The 13,419-nt window shown below is 41.0% G+C and overlaps 1 protein-coding gene across 1 annotated transcript in view; it reads right to left on the bottom strand.

Moving 5' to 3' along the window:
* Positions 1-13,419, bottom strand: part of USP54 (ubiquitin specific peptidase 54) — a 66,674-nt gene that overhangs the window by 28,796 nt on the left and 24,459 nt on the right. Inside the window, 8 exon segments of the mRNA XM_064269716.1 lie at positions 118-288; positions 1,859-2,027; positions 4,052-4,201; positions 5,734-5,880; positions 5,993-6,098; positions 6,531-6,613; positions 6,754-6,867; positions 7,953-8,087. Coding sequence (XP_064125786.1) covers positions 118-288; positions 1,859-2,027; positions 4,052-4,201; positions 5,734-5,880; positions 5,993-6,098; positions 6,531-6,613; positions 6,754-6,867; positions 7,953-8,087 — 1,075 coding nt within the window.

The following is a 13,419-nucleotide window of genomic DNA, read 5'->3' on the forward strand; positions in this document are numbered from 1 at the left end:
TTTGTGCCTTTGCTCCTTTGCACGGCAACACTTCTGACATGCCCCAGTTTCTCTTTCTCAGGAGACACTATGCAGGAAGAGAATTTGGCAATCAGGGTCCTTTGTTTAGGTCCCTACCTGTGTCCCGACTGCTCTGAGACATGGAATCACTCTCCACATTATAGATGACTGTCCCCTGAGAATCAGAAGAGAAGTGACTGACCACAGACTCGTGATGGGAGTGTTTGTAGGGATAGCTCTCCGTTGAGGAATCTGTTCGAGTGTCACTTGAGATGGAGGGCTCCCTCCCTGAGGGAAGGAGGAGACACATACACAAAAGTGAGGAAAGAGAGGACAGTGGCAGAGAGAAGGCAAAGAGATGGATGGCAACAAAGGTCCGTAAGGCAAGAACTTCCTAGATGGAAGGGTGAGAAAGTGTGTATATACACATAGGGCCATTCTTCCCAACACCCAATTTTCAGATAGCCCAGACACACAATTTCTCCCACCTCTGCCCCTACCTTGCTGAAGCCCCCACTCTGCCTGCCACTGTGAAAAACTGTGGGGCTTTCAGAAAACCTGTGGGGGGGGTGAAGTGGAAGAAAGGAAAAAGTTTTGAAAAATAAAATCTATTTAGATGGAAAGTCCCAGGGTGACCTGGCATATATAACCTGTTGTTCCCCTGTCCCATAAGCTCTTTCCTATACTGCCAGAAAGGAGCATTTTAATAGTTCTAGGAAATTATGGGGCTGTTATTTACACTTTAGCATCAATTAGTTCAGTTGGATTGCTGTCCTTGGAACACCTAGCTGAGATAAGCACAGCAGGAAAAATGGGTTTTTGATTGAAGGGAGAAGTTGGTCAGGTCTGGGGTGGGGTACAAGAGTAGGAAGGGCTTCTGGTACCAAGCAGGAGGGAGGTACAAAAGGGAGGGAGAAAGATTTCAAAGACAAGCAACTCCTTTTTCAAAATTACACTCAATGCCAGCCCTAAATGCAGAGGAGGAAAAAGAACATTTCTTCTTCATCCTTTTCAGAGATCAAGCCAAAACTATTAGGGTTATAGTTCAAACATATCGTGAGCCTCTGTGGGCTATACTGGGACTTAGCTATCACACCAAAAATTGTTTCCATAGTAAAACATAGTTTAAGCTTCAAACAATTAGCTTAGAAGTGAACAACGCATTGATAAACTTAGGAATACATTACTGCACTTGAAATTTTAAAACAAAAATCTCTCACCCCAAAAAAACTGACTAGCTTTGTAGTCACTCGAAATCATTTTTCTTGGTCTTAACAACTCACTTAAATAACTGTTAAAGTGCTCATCTCTATCATTATTATAAAGCTAAATACTGAGGTCTCCCTTGCAAACTTAATATCTCAGTCTAAATCAACAATTTCCTTCTCACTTTTGGGTTGGGGCCCCAGGTGACTTAGGCAGCACACTCTTGAGAGTGGAAAGAAACAAGGCCTGGCACAATTGAGGAGTTGGCACTTCTTTCTTATTGCTAATGGCTCGCCTTTCTCCAAGCTAGGTTATGTGTTAGACTCGTAACTAAGTACGAGTCCCAACCACTGAATGGTCACATGGGATGGTGGGCAGGAGGCAGCAAGCTAGGTTATGTGTTAGACTCATAACTGAGTATGAGTCCCAACCACTGAATGGTCCCATGGGATGGTGGACGAGAGGCAGCAAGGTAGGTTATGTGTTAAGACTCATAACTGAGTACGAGTCCCAACCATTGAATGGTCACATGGGATGGTGGGCGGGAGGCAGCAAGCTAGGTTATGTGTTAGACTCATAACTGAGTACGAGTTCCAACCACTGAATGGTCCCATGGGATGGTGGGCGGGAGGTAGCAAGCTAGGCTGCTTACCTGAATCTTCACTGTCGTAGCATGTTCTGCTGTATGACTGGAACTCAAGTTGGGGAGGCAGGTCCTGGGTGGACACTGGGGTGCCCTGGGGGTCTGCATAAAGCAACAGCAAGGGTTGATAATGCCCCTTGATGCATTTGGTCACCACATCCTTCCATTTGGGTCCAATCTGAACCAGAAACAACCAGAAGAACATGACAATTATTCTTTACACTCACAATTCAAAACTTATCTTCTTGTTATGTTTTTCTAAAGAACATCAAACAGATGAAAAGCTAGGAACTGGGTAAAGAGACAACAAAAGAGATCTTAAGACCTAACCTTAAGAAATTTTTTGGTAAATCCTTTTAGAAAGTATTAAAATCCTACAAGAGAAAGGGAGGATGAATAAAATTACTGTTATCTCTGTGAAACATCCATTGAGTTGTGAAACACGAATGAACATTCTCAAAGGTGAACATGCTACGTGAGAGGGCTTTAGCTGCCTTGGTAACCAATTTCTTTTCACAGACATCAAATTAAAGCCCTTGTTTCAAATCCACATTTCCATAATTTTCTCCTAAACATTAAAATCACTTTTACGAAGCTAAAGCAGGCAGAAACTCTCCACAGACTGCCTTAGAGTAAATGACACACAGTTTCAGAATTCAGGCGCGGCAGGACGTAACAGGTCAAACTGCTCAGAACAGACAGTGGGGCCTCTCGGTCTTAGCTGTGTGCTGGATTCACCTTTGCTACTGCAGTGGAAAGGAGTGACAGAACAGCCATGGAAACAATAACCCAATCAAACCCCCAAACCCACCCTGTCTTGGGCCGGAACCAGTCATATTCTTACATGGTGTGTTCTTGGAGTTGCCAACTAACCTAGTGCTTTGCCCGTAATAGATGCTCAGGAAATTTATAATTAAGTTACCGTTAGTTTAATTAAAACCATTTTTTTAATTAAAACATTTAGTTATTTATAACTAAGTTACCATTTGTATACTTTTCACATATAAATCTCTAATATCATAAGACAGGCATTATTTTTCAAACAAAAAATCTAAAGCTCGGAGAAATCAAATACGTTGTCCAAAATTACAACAACAACAAATGAAATGAAGATGAAAATCAGGGGGTGTAGTAGAGACTACCATCAGGGGAAGATAGTGCTTGAGGTCCATGGGTTGGTGCAGGTTACAGCCAGCAGCCTCCCTCCTCACCCCCAAGTTGGTAACCTTATCACAAGGGTCTTCCTGACTCATGCAGGTCATCTGAACCACTTCAGTCACAGACTGTGGTTTAGACAGTACCAAGTTTCCTGCTCTAAATACCATTATAGCCTTATCTTCCCTATCCTATCCCCAAAAGTTATTAATTTCTGATAGGGCACTTCGGGAAGATAATGATCAGAGAGTAACTTACAGCAGTTCTGAGACAAAGTATTATCTATTGATAATTCTGAGATTTGGAATTCTGAACTTTGTGCTAACCTTATAACCTCATTTGAAGCATTAGATTGTTCCCACTCAACTCAACCAAAATTTAAATAAACTAAAAAGATGGGCTACTATAAATTCAGAACTGTGCTAAATGCCTTGGGAAGAGATTCAGAGAAAATAATAGAAGATAAACTGATCATATCCTCAAGAAACTTACCATCTATTTGGGAAAACAAGACCAATACCCTGATAAATTTGATGATAGATAAAAACCAAAACCAAACCTGCTGCCACTGATTCAATTCTGACTCATAGCAACCCTACAGGACAGAGTAAAACTGCCCCATAGAGTTTCCAAGGAGCGCCTGGTGGAGTCGAACTGCCAACCTTTTGGTTAGCAGCCATAGCACTTAGCCACTACGTGACCGGGGTTTCCTGATGCTAGATACAAAATAGGTAAAATATAAAATATGTCTTACAGAGTTCATGGAGGGGCATAGTTCAAAATTATGAAAATGAAATACTGAAGACAAATAATTATTCTAGTGTTTCTTACGCCTTTTTTTTTTTTTTTTTGCAGGAACTAAACACTTCAAGAAGTGCTTGAGAAAAGGAGGGCGAGAATAGTTACATAACTCGAAGAATGTAACCAATATCACTAAATGGTACATGTAGAAAAACTTGAATCGGTGTCATGTTTTGCTGTGTATATTCTCAACAATAACAATTTAAAAAATTATATTAACATACAAAAGCGCTCGAGTATTCCTACCTCCTTGACGTGAGCATCATCAAAATACATCCATTTGCGGATTTTTGTTTGGAAAAAGAATGTGGAATAATGTTTGCCATAGTAACAGATCATTCCTACTAAGTACAGTTCAGACTGCTTGGCCCGATCATCTGTCACTCTGAAAAACAGCTGTGGGGGAAGAGCAAGGCAGAAATGGTCACACAGCCTATTCTCTAACGACATCTCTCAGCAGGCTCCACCAACATTTCTTAATTAAGGTACTGACCTGCTTCTCCTTCCTTCAGTGTAAGACTTTTTGCTACTCCAGGTTTATCACAGAAAATGAACCAGAAAGTGGAGAAAAGTAAGATAGATTGAAGCTAGTAAACCATTAACACAGTAATGTTTCCTCTTACCTTTACTAATTATTTTCTAAAATAATTTATGAGATGATCCAGGAAAGTTTAAAAAAAAAAAAACAGTTTCAAAGATTACTTACCAATCAGCTGGCCTCACAAATATAAATTTCCCTGCTGAGACCCTAAATACCTGCTGCCATCGAGTCGGTTCCAACTCACAGCGACCCTATAGGACAGAGTAGAACTGGCGCATAGGGTTTCCAAGGAACAGCTGGTGGATTTGAACTGCCCACCTTTTGCTTAGCAGCTGTAGCTCTTAACCACTACACCACCAAGGCTCCGGGACCCTAAATAGAGGGTAAGAAAGTCCTTAAAAGGCGCGATACTGCCATGTTGGTTACCTCAGCATTTTAATTCCTAGGTGGCCAGCACCATCCTAGGTGCTAAGAGATGTGCAAAAAAAATTGAAGAAAGGGTTCCTGGTAATAAGGAACTTACTCGGTTGAGAAAACAACCATAAAAACAAAACGAAATTAGAACAGCACAGAGTATGTAAGCTACAGGGGTTTAGAAAAAGTAGATTTTATTATGTATAGCCTATTCAGGTCACAGGTTCCTTGGGAAGGAGGTCTAAAAGAGGATTCCAGACAGTTCATTTATTCTCAGTTGTGGCCTAATGACATAAAAACAAAACAAACAAACAAACAAAAACCTCTGGATTGCCTTTGTCATAGGACTATCCCAGAAAGAAACCAAATAGAAAAGAAACCACGGAGTTTCTGGTTCTTCTCTTGAACTGAAGGAAAACCCTGGCTGTACCTGGCGCTGAGAAGGTAAAGACCCCCAGGTCTGAAATCTTTTTGTCCTATCTATTTTCCTAAATGGATTCATAGAAAACCACTGAATTCTCTTCCAAGCTGCTTCATTACCTTCTCAGCAGTGAGAAGCACAATTAATCACTGTGAATTTCACATTTTTGGATTCCTTCACCTGCCAGAGCAGCTCCTTGGCACTAACTTAAATGGCTGAATGCATCTCCCTACTCTATGCTAGTATAAACTAACAATGAGTAGAGCACACAATAACTCAACTAACTGATTGATTCGTATCAATAGCTAAGCTCTGCTAGTCCTGTCCTTCAAGTCCAAGGTTATCCTAGTCTAAAAAAGTCTTTGCCACCTACCCAAAGGAGGCATGTGAGCGTGTACATGCATACACATGCATGTGTATACATATACAAATGTATATCTGTCCAAAACTCTATATTTGTCATGCAGGACATGCCTTTCTGTTCAGTGCTCACTGCCCTTGAGCAATACTAAGACACATGAACTCTAAGTCATTGACAAAGGTAATACTCACATCACCCAGCTTAAGGCAGGTGCCCAGGCTGTGGATGACATCCTCTGCCAAGTCTGAGTGGTCAGAGTCCCATACCAGCCCAATTGTGATAATCTGTGGAGCGTTCATCAACACACGGCGAATCCGGATCCTCTCTCCACAGTTGCTCTGAAACACGTATATAAGGCTAGTTCCAGATATTTCCCACTGGCTCTGCCTCAATTCCACTGATGCCAGGATTCCCTCTCCCACGCCACACCCTACCCCTGACATAACTCACAGGACAGTTCCGCAGATCCCCCATGGTACTGGCATTCTGCAGCAGCTCACCAAACATACTGGGTGAAGGTTTTTCTCGTCTTTCCAACATACAAATAGCCTGATTGCTTCAAGATGGAAAACAAAAGCGAATGATGGTGGGACAGTTATAGCTACATCAAATAAATCATTCATGTAAACTCCTAACTTGCCTGTTTGACTTTTTTCCTGTGCCCACTATACCAAAGCCCCTTGACCTGAACAGATTCTGTTCCGCCAAACACAGTGAGTGGCTCTGCCTGTCCCAAGATTCAAAACTCATAGAATTTCCATTTCCCCTATCACTTTCCTGGCCAGAACTGAGCTTAAGAAATGGGGAGGGGTAGGAGAGAAAATAAGGAGGGCAAAAGTTATTTTTAAATTATTGTTCTGAGTTCCTACCACATAGCATAGACTCAGCAATTAATTGGATGCCTTCAATTAAAGCCCAATCAATTGGAAAAAACACAAGAATCAACTGGATGAGTATCCAAGGGTACAGAGAACACTGTAAGACTCACCAAAGGGAAGTTGTGGAGATGTAATGTACCATCTGGATGAAAGGCAGCGGATCAGAAGTGGCGCCACAGCTGGTACAAACACACTGGGCCCAGGGAGAAAAAGCAACACCAAGCATCCACAGTCATGAACTCTTTTCCCACCCATTTTACACCCCACATCCCAGGACAGCATGTGCTTGAAGAAAAGGTCTAAGAAGAGAGGGAGAAGGAGATAGGGTTTCACCTGCTCAAATAATGTCATCGCAAATTTCTGGTGAGAGATGCAATGTGGAGCAGTACATATATCCTCTTTGGTTTCATCAGCAATGTGGAAGTGAATTCTCATCAGGAGATTTTCCTGACGGAGAAAGAACAAAAGCAGTACAACAACATCACTCAACAAACATACAAATTGGTAAGCAGTTCACTTAGAGAAAAAAACAACCCTCCTGGAAGGTAGGCATAGCTTTGATTTTTTTTTTTTTTCTTCAAAAAATTGAAAGCTGTTTAAAAAAAAAAAAAACCCAGTACAGCTGCTGGGTTGTATGGTAGGTACATGCTTAGTTTTACAAGAAACTACCAAGCTGTTTTCCAGAGTGGTTTCACCACTTTATGTTTCTATCAGAAATATATCCGTGATCTAGTTTCTCAGGAGTTCCTCTGATTTTGGCCCACATTTACTCTATGATGGCATGTACCTCATTCTCAGATTTTCTAAATGGCTGTATTGGGAGGCTCTCGTGAAGGTGATGGATAGGCTTCAGCAGTCAGAAGAGTCAGGGTTTTCTACAAAAAGTCACTGGGACAATGTAGCAACCTAGATAGCACATCACACTACATAATTATCTTTAATAATGCAGGAGTTTTTAATAATGTGGTCTCCAGGCCAGCAGCATCGGTATCACCCAGGAACTTGCTGGAGATGGATTTTCTTGAGCCCAACTCCAGACTGACTGAATCAGAAACTCAGATGGTTAGACCCAAAAATTTGTGTTAAAGAAACTTGACTACTCTGAAAGGAGCCCTGGTGGCTCACTGGTTAAGACCTTGGCTGCTAACCAAAAGCTCAGCAGTTCAAATCCACCAGCCGCTCCTTGGAAACCCCATAGGGCAGTTCTAGTCTGTCCTACAGGGTCACTAGGAGTCCGAATCAACTCAACAGCAAGAGGGTTTTTGTTTTTCTTTTTTGACTACTTTGAAGGTGAGTGCTACTGTTTTATGCAATGGCAACCACAAAACCACCCTAAGCTTGAAGAAGAATAAACCCAGTAGACAATTCACGCTACAATAGCAGAGACACTCGAGCTCTGAGAAGCTAGAGAAATTCCTTACTCTGTGTAGAGATCAGAGCACAGCAAATTTCATGGGAAAGTAGCCAGTTCCTGATGGAGATCATCAACAGTCCCACTCCCTATCAAAGAAGGCCAGAGGCCAGGCACTTACAAAGCACTCCGCAGCGTCATCCATAATTCCCAGCTGGAAACGCTGTTCATCTTGGAAGGTCTTTGCCAGAGCACTGCGGAGGGTGTCAGATGGAAGCACTTTTTCACTACTACACTGAAACTGGTTAAAGATTCCCTGTAGGGAAGAGGTTAGACAAGACAAAAAGCACAATACTGTTATTAAGCCTCTGTACATCCAAGTCTGTCACGTGGTGTGCTGATAGCTATGGAACAAAGTGTGCCTCCCATAGGTTGATATGCTTGTGGTTAGTAATAAAATTTTCAAAAATCAAGAGCAGAGCAGAGGGTGTGATCCATTCCCAAAAGGATCTTCACTCTTCCAGCTGAGTGTGATGCTGTCAGGGACACATTAGGAGAGACCACTGTCATAAGTTAATGTAATGCAGTTACCTCATTTCCTTTGATATCAATAGATGTAGGTGGTTAGGTAAATAGGGATAAGTTACACATAAATTATTCCCTGGGTGCTTATCCTATAAAACTTGCATCCCCATTCATTTAATCTTTTAGCTAATACAAAATTACCACAAAGTAGAAAAAATAATATAATGAACACCTGCATGTCTAACACCCAGAAATAAACATTCTGTTCATGTTTACTTCCAGTCTATAGATAAAGCGAGTCCTTTTTAAGAGATCACCCCACTCCCTGTCGGCCAGTCACTATCATAAGTTGGGTGCATAATCTGTTTTTATTTATAAAACACATTGTGTGTGTGAATATAAATTTCTCCATATCCTTTTCAGTAATTAATATGATCAGACAGGTTAATTTTAGTCTTTCTGACTACATTTAGTCCTTTGTGACTATTATTTTTGGTAAATATCTTCTCCCCAATCTGCTGACCTTGGTTACAGTGCCTTTTGATGCATAGTCATTTTAATTTTGCTGTAATTAAATGTATCTGTCTTCTCCATTTCACCTACATCTGTAACTCTGATAAATGCAATGTCCAGAGAATGACAACAGTTACAAGTGGCATCTAGCTTGATGAGTCCTTCGCAAGTGGCAGTGAATCCTCCCCATGGAGACTGGAATATGCTCCTTGATATCACGCAACCTCGATCTTAACTATACCACCCCCCTAAACAACACAGTCAGCAATGAGTTACATATCAGCAGGCCAGAAGAATGTCACACACTTGAAATTCTTGTTAATAATTTCTTCATATAAAAAAATCCCAGTATTATCTTTCAGACTTACTAATGAGACCAGAAACGAGACCACTATAAACCTACCTGTGTGATTTAATAATAGGAGGTCCCATCAATCTCTAATGGTCAGTTCTTGGTCCTCATCTTATTTAACCTATCTGCAGCATTTAATGCAGTTAATTTTTAAAATATTTTCTTTCCTTAACTTTCAGTGCACCACGCTTTCCCGGTTTTCTTCCTACGTCAGTGGCCACTCCTTAGTCTCCTTTACAGTTCCTTTTTATTTTCTCAAAGGCTCCGTTCTCAGACATCTTTCCTTCTCTCTATATATTCACTCTCTTAGTGATCTCATCTAGAACCACAGTTTTAGATACCACACATACATTGACAACTTCCAACTTTATATCAATAGCCCAAATCTCCCTCTTGAGTTTCAGATTTGTATATCCAACTATATTTTGACATCTCCAGTTGAATATTAATAAAAACTCTAAAAAACTCATTGCCATTGAGTCAATTTCGACTCATAGCGACCCTATAGGACAGAGTAGAACTGCCCTATGTGGTTTCCAAGGAGTGGCTGGTGGATTCGAACAGATGACCTCTTGGTTAGCAGCGGAACTCTTAAGCATCTCAAATGTAACATGTCTAAAACTGAAGTTCTGATCTTCTCTCCCTAACTCTGCTCCATCTACGTGCCTCCACATCTCAGTAAATGGCAACACCAACCTTGCAGTTGCTCAGGACAAAAACCTTGGGGTCATCTTTGATCCCCCTCTTGCTCTCACAACTTACACTCAAACAATTGGTAAATCCTGATATTTCTACCCTCAAAGTATATCTAGGCGCCACACTTCTCACCACCTCATCTGCTACCACTTTAGTCCAAGCCACCTCATCTCTTCACTGGATGATTGCAACAGTTTCTTGACTAGTCCTCCTGTTTCCCTGAAGGAAACACAAAGCAGTCTCAACACAGCAGTCAGATGATTCTTTAAAACATTTAAGTTTGACCACATCATTCTTCTGCTCAAAATCCTCTGACGGCTTCCTATTTCATACAGAGTAAAAGCCAAAGTGATAAGGCCCTTGCCCATTGCCCATTGCCGTCGAGTCGATTCTAACTCACGGAGACCCTATAGGACAGGGTAGAACTGCCCCACTGGGTTTCCAAGGAGTGCCTGGTGGATTCAAACTGCTGACCTTTTGGTTAGTAGCTGGAGCTTTTAACCACTATGCCACCAGGGTTTCCAAAGCTCTTGAAAGGATAATAATCAACATCAAATCTAAATCCCCACTTTTTACTTCTCAATTCAGCTCTGATACCAGCTGCCCATGCAACACTTCTTTCTCTGACCACAGCCAGCTCTGGAGCTAGGACAGAGCTCACAAATTAAAAGGACACTGTCTTCAGACTGTCAAATAGGCAGATGTCAGCTGCAAGTTTGGGAGTTCACAGGACACCCTAACTTTTGACTTGCTGGCTGCAAATTCAGTGATTTTCCTCTACCCTTTCAGGGTCTCAGCCACAAACTTGGGAGTCTCCCGCTAGGTTCCCTCACTTCTGGTCTGCTGGCTCCTGATACTCCTTTGGGTTTGATAATTCACTGCATGAATCACAGAACTCACAGAAAGTATTATACTTACTATTAGTTTTATTGTAGGAAATACAGGATACAAATGAAGAGACTCATAGAGTGAGGCCTGGCAGGATTTCTAACATGTCCCAAGGGATGCACTTACCCTCCCATGTACATCACTGTCTTTTACCAACTAGGAAGCCCAGGGAGCTTCAATGTCCAGAGCTTTTATTGGGGGGCGGGGTCTCATTATGTAATGCAAACTTCAGCTTTCTTCTCCTGAGGTTGAGTAATACCATGAGGTGGTCTTTCTGGCCTGGCTAGCCCCTGTCCCATAATCACCTCATAACCTCGTTTAATCTGTTAGTTAGGTGTGGTGTGAAGTCCTTATCAAAGACACTTAAATTCCACAGTTTTTAAAAGATCACCTCTCAGGAACTGAGCGCAAAGACCAAATTCTTTGGGTAAGGTTTCTGTAAACTCCGCAGCCCTACATAATCTGGTCTACGACTCTAACTCTCACTCATTCTACATAAACCACACAGGCCCCTCACCGTGCCTCAAACACACAACATATGTTCTGGACTCAAGGCCTTTGCACTTGTAGTTCTCTGCCTGGATCACTCTCCCTCTAGATATCTGTGTGGCTCAGTTTATTATTCATATATTACCTTCTCAATATAGTATTTCCTGATCATTCTATTTAAAATTATAAGATCTGCTCCTCCCTTCTCTAAATCCCCACTCTTACTTGTTTTATTTTCTCTGTAGCACATATTACCATCTGTGCTAAAATATGAGGACAGAAATTGCTATCCTTTTATTCACTGCTAGATCCCCAGCATTTAGAACACTACTGGCATAGACGGAGCAACAATAAATATTTCTGAATAAATAAAATAAATAATCCATGTGATGTACACAGATCTTATTAACGGGAGTTCTCATAAAGTTCCCTCTCTTGTTTGAAACAAAAAATCACCAAAAAAAAAGTTGAAAAATTTTTCTTACAGTAATATAACTGTTTAGAGCAAAATTCTGCTAATTTCAAGTCAAGTTTCCCTCATTCTACCCGCTCACTAGCATCTCTCCTCCTTGTACACACTGAACATAATCTCTGCAGCAACTCAAGAACAAATTATCATATAACCGGCTATTACTTCCCTACAAACGATTCCATATGGAACAGGCAGCGCGATGCATATTTAGTAACATTTAATGAGCTAGGGGTGGGGGGAATCTATTATAATTACTTCAAGTTATTTTGGATTAACCTAGGAATCTATTCATAAGACTATTATAAGGTCAGTTAAAGGCGAGACAGGGCCTTCCACAATCCGTTGCTGTAAGGGAAAGAATGTCTATCGATGACCTTTTAACGGAGCTCTGGTGGCACAGTGGTTAAGAGCTACAAATGCTAACCAAAAAGCCAGTAGTTCAAATCTACCAGCTGCTCCTTGGAAACCCTATGGGGCAGTTCTATTCCGTCCTATAGGGTTGCTATGAGTTGGAATCAACTTGACAGCAATGAGGTTTTTAGAGGGCAACTGAATATCTGACCCATGACCTACGGAATTTTGAAACTTCAGGGGAATGTAAAGAAACAAAGGAAAACAAAGGTAGGAAAAGAAGCAATGACTGCTTCTATAAATTGCACAATGGCCTGACAACTTGATGATCTGCTGGGAAAAGTCACCTGGGCTTGGCTAAAATTAGTGGCCAGTACCCTATTCAGCTTGCTGTGCTTCTCCGTTATTGATGGTAAGACATTACTCCTGACAAAGGTTCTATCTCCAGGGCAAGTGATGGATGAGGTTCAGTCCTTTGTTTGGAGTCCAAAACTGATTCCAAAAAAACAAATTATTTCCAGGACAGTTCTGTACAAATCTGATATTTGTAAACTTAGGCCCCTTTGGTCTTTCTTAACTGGGTATCCTCAAAAGTTAAGCCCTAATACTCTAAGGCATCAACTGTTCCTAATGAATTAACTTTTTTTTTTTTAGTTATATACCATCCTAGGGATAATTAAGAAAACAGTCACTCAAATTATCTTCTGTGTTCTGTGATTCAGATATCCCTGTTTGATAAAGGACAGGCCTCCACTGAGAGATGGGACAGCGTAATAGTTAAACGCATGGGCTCTAGAGCCAGACCGTCTGGGTTCAAAATCACAGCCTTCATAATTACCAGCTATATTGCCTTAGACAAGTTACTTAACTTCTCTAGGCCTCACTTGAGGATTAAATGGAAAAAAAATTATATATATATATATACACACACACATATACTTGCTGAAAGTGAAGCACTTACTGACGAAGATCAAAGACTACAGTCTTCAGTACGGATTACTGTTCGACATAAAGAAAGCAAAATTCTCACAACTGGACCATCATGATAAATGGAGAAAAGATTAAAGTTGTCAAGGATTTCATTTTACTTGATCTACAATCAACATTCATGGAAGCAGCAGTCAAGAAATCAAACAACGTACTGCATTGGGCAAATCTGCTGCAAAAGACCTCTTCAAAGTGTTGAAAAGCAAAGATGGCACTTTGAGGACTAAGGCAAGTCTGACTCAAGCCTTGGTATTTCCAATTGCCTCATTTGCATGTGAAAACTGGACAATGAATAAGAAGACTGAAGAATAATTGATGCATATTAATTATGATATTGGTGAAAAATATTGAATATGCTATGGACTGCCAAAAGTC

The sequence above is a fragment of the Loxodonta africana genome, chromosome 16, assembly GCF_030014295.1.
Source record: "Loxodonta africana isolate mLoxAfr1 chromosome 16, mLoxAfr1.hap2, whole genome shotgun sequence".
Classification (NCBI taxonomy): Eukaryota; Metazoa; Chordata; class Mammalia; order Proboscidea; family Elephantidae; genus Loxodonta; species Loxodonta africana.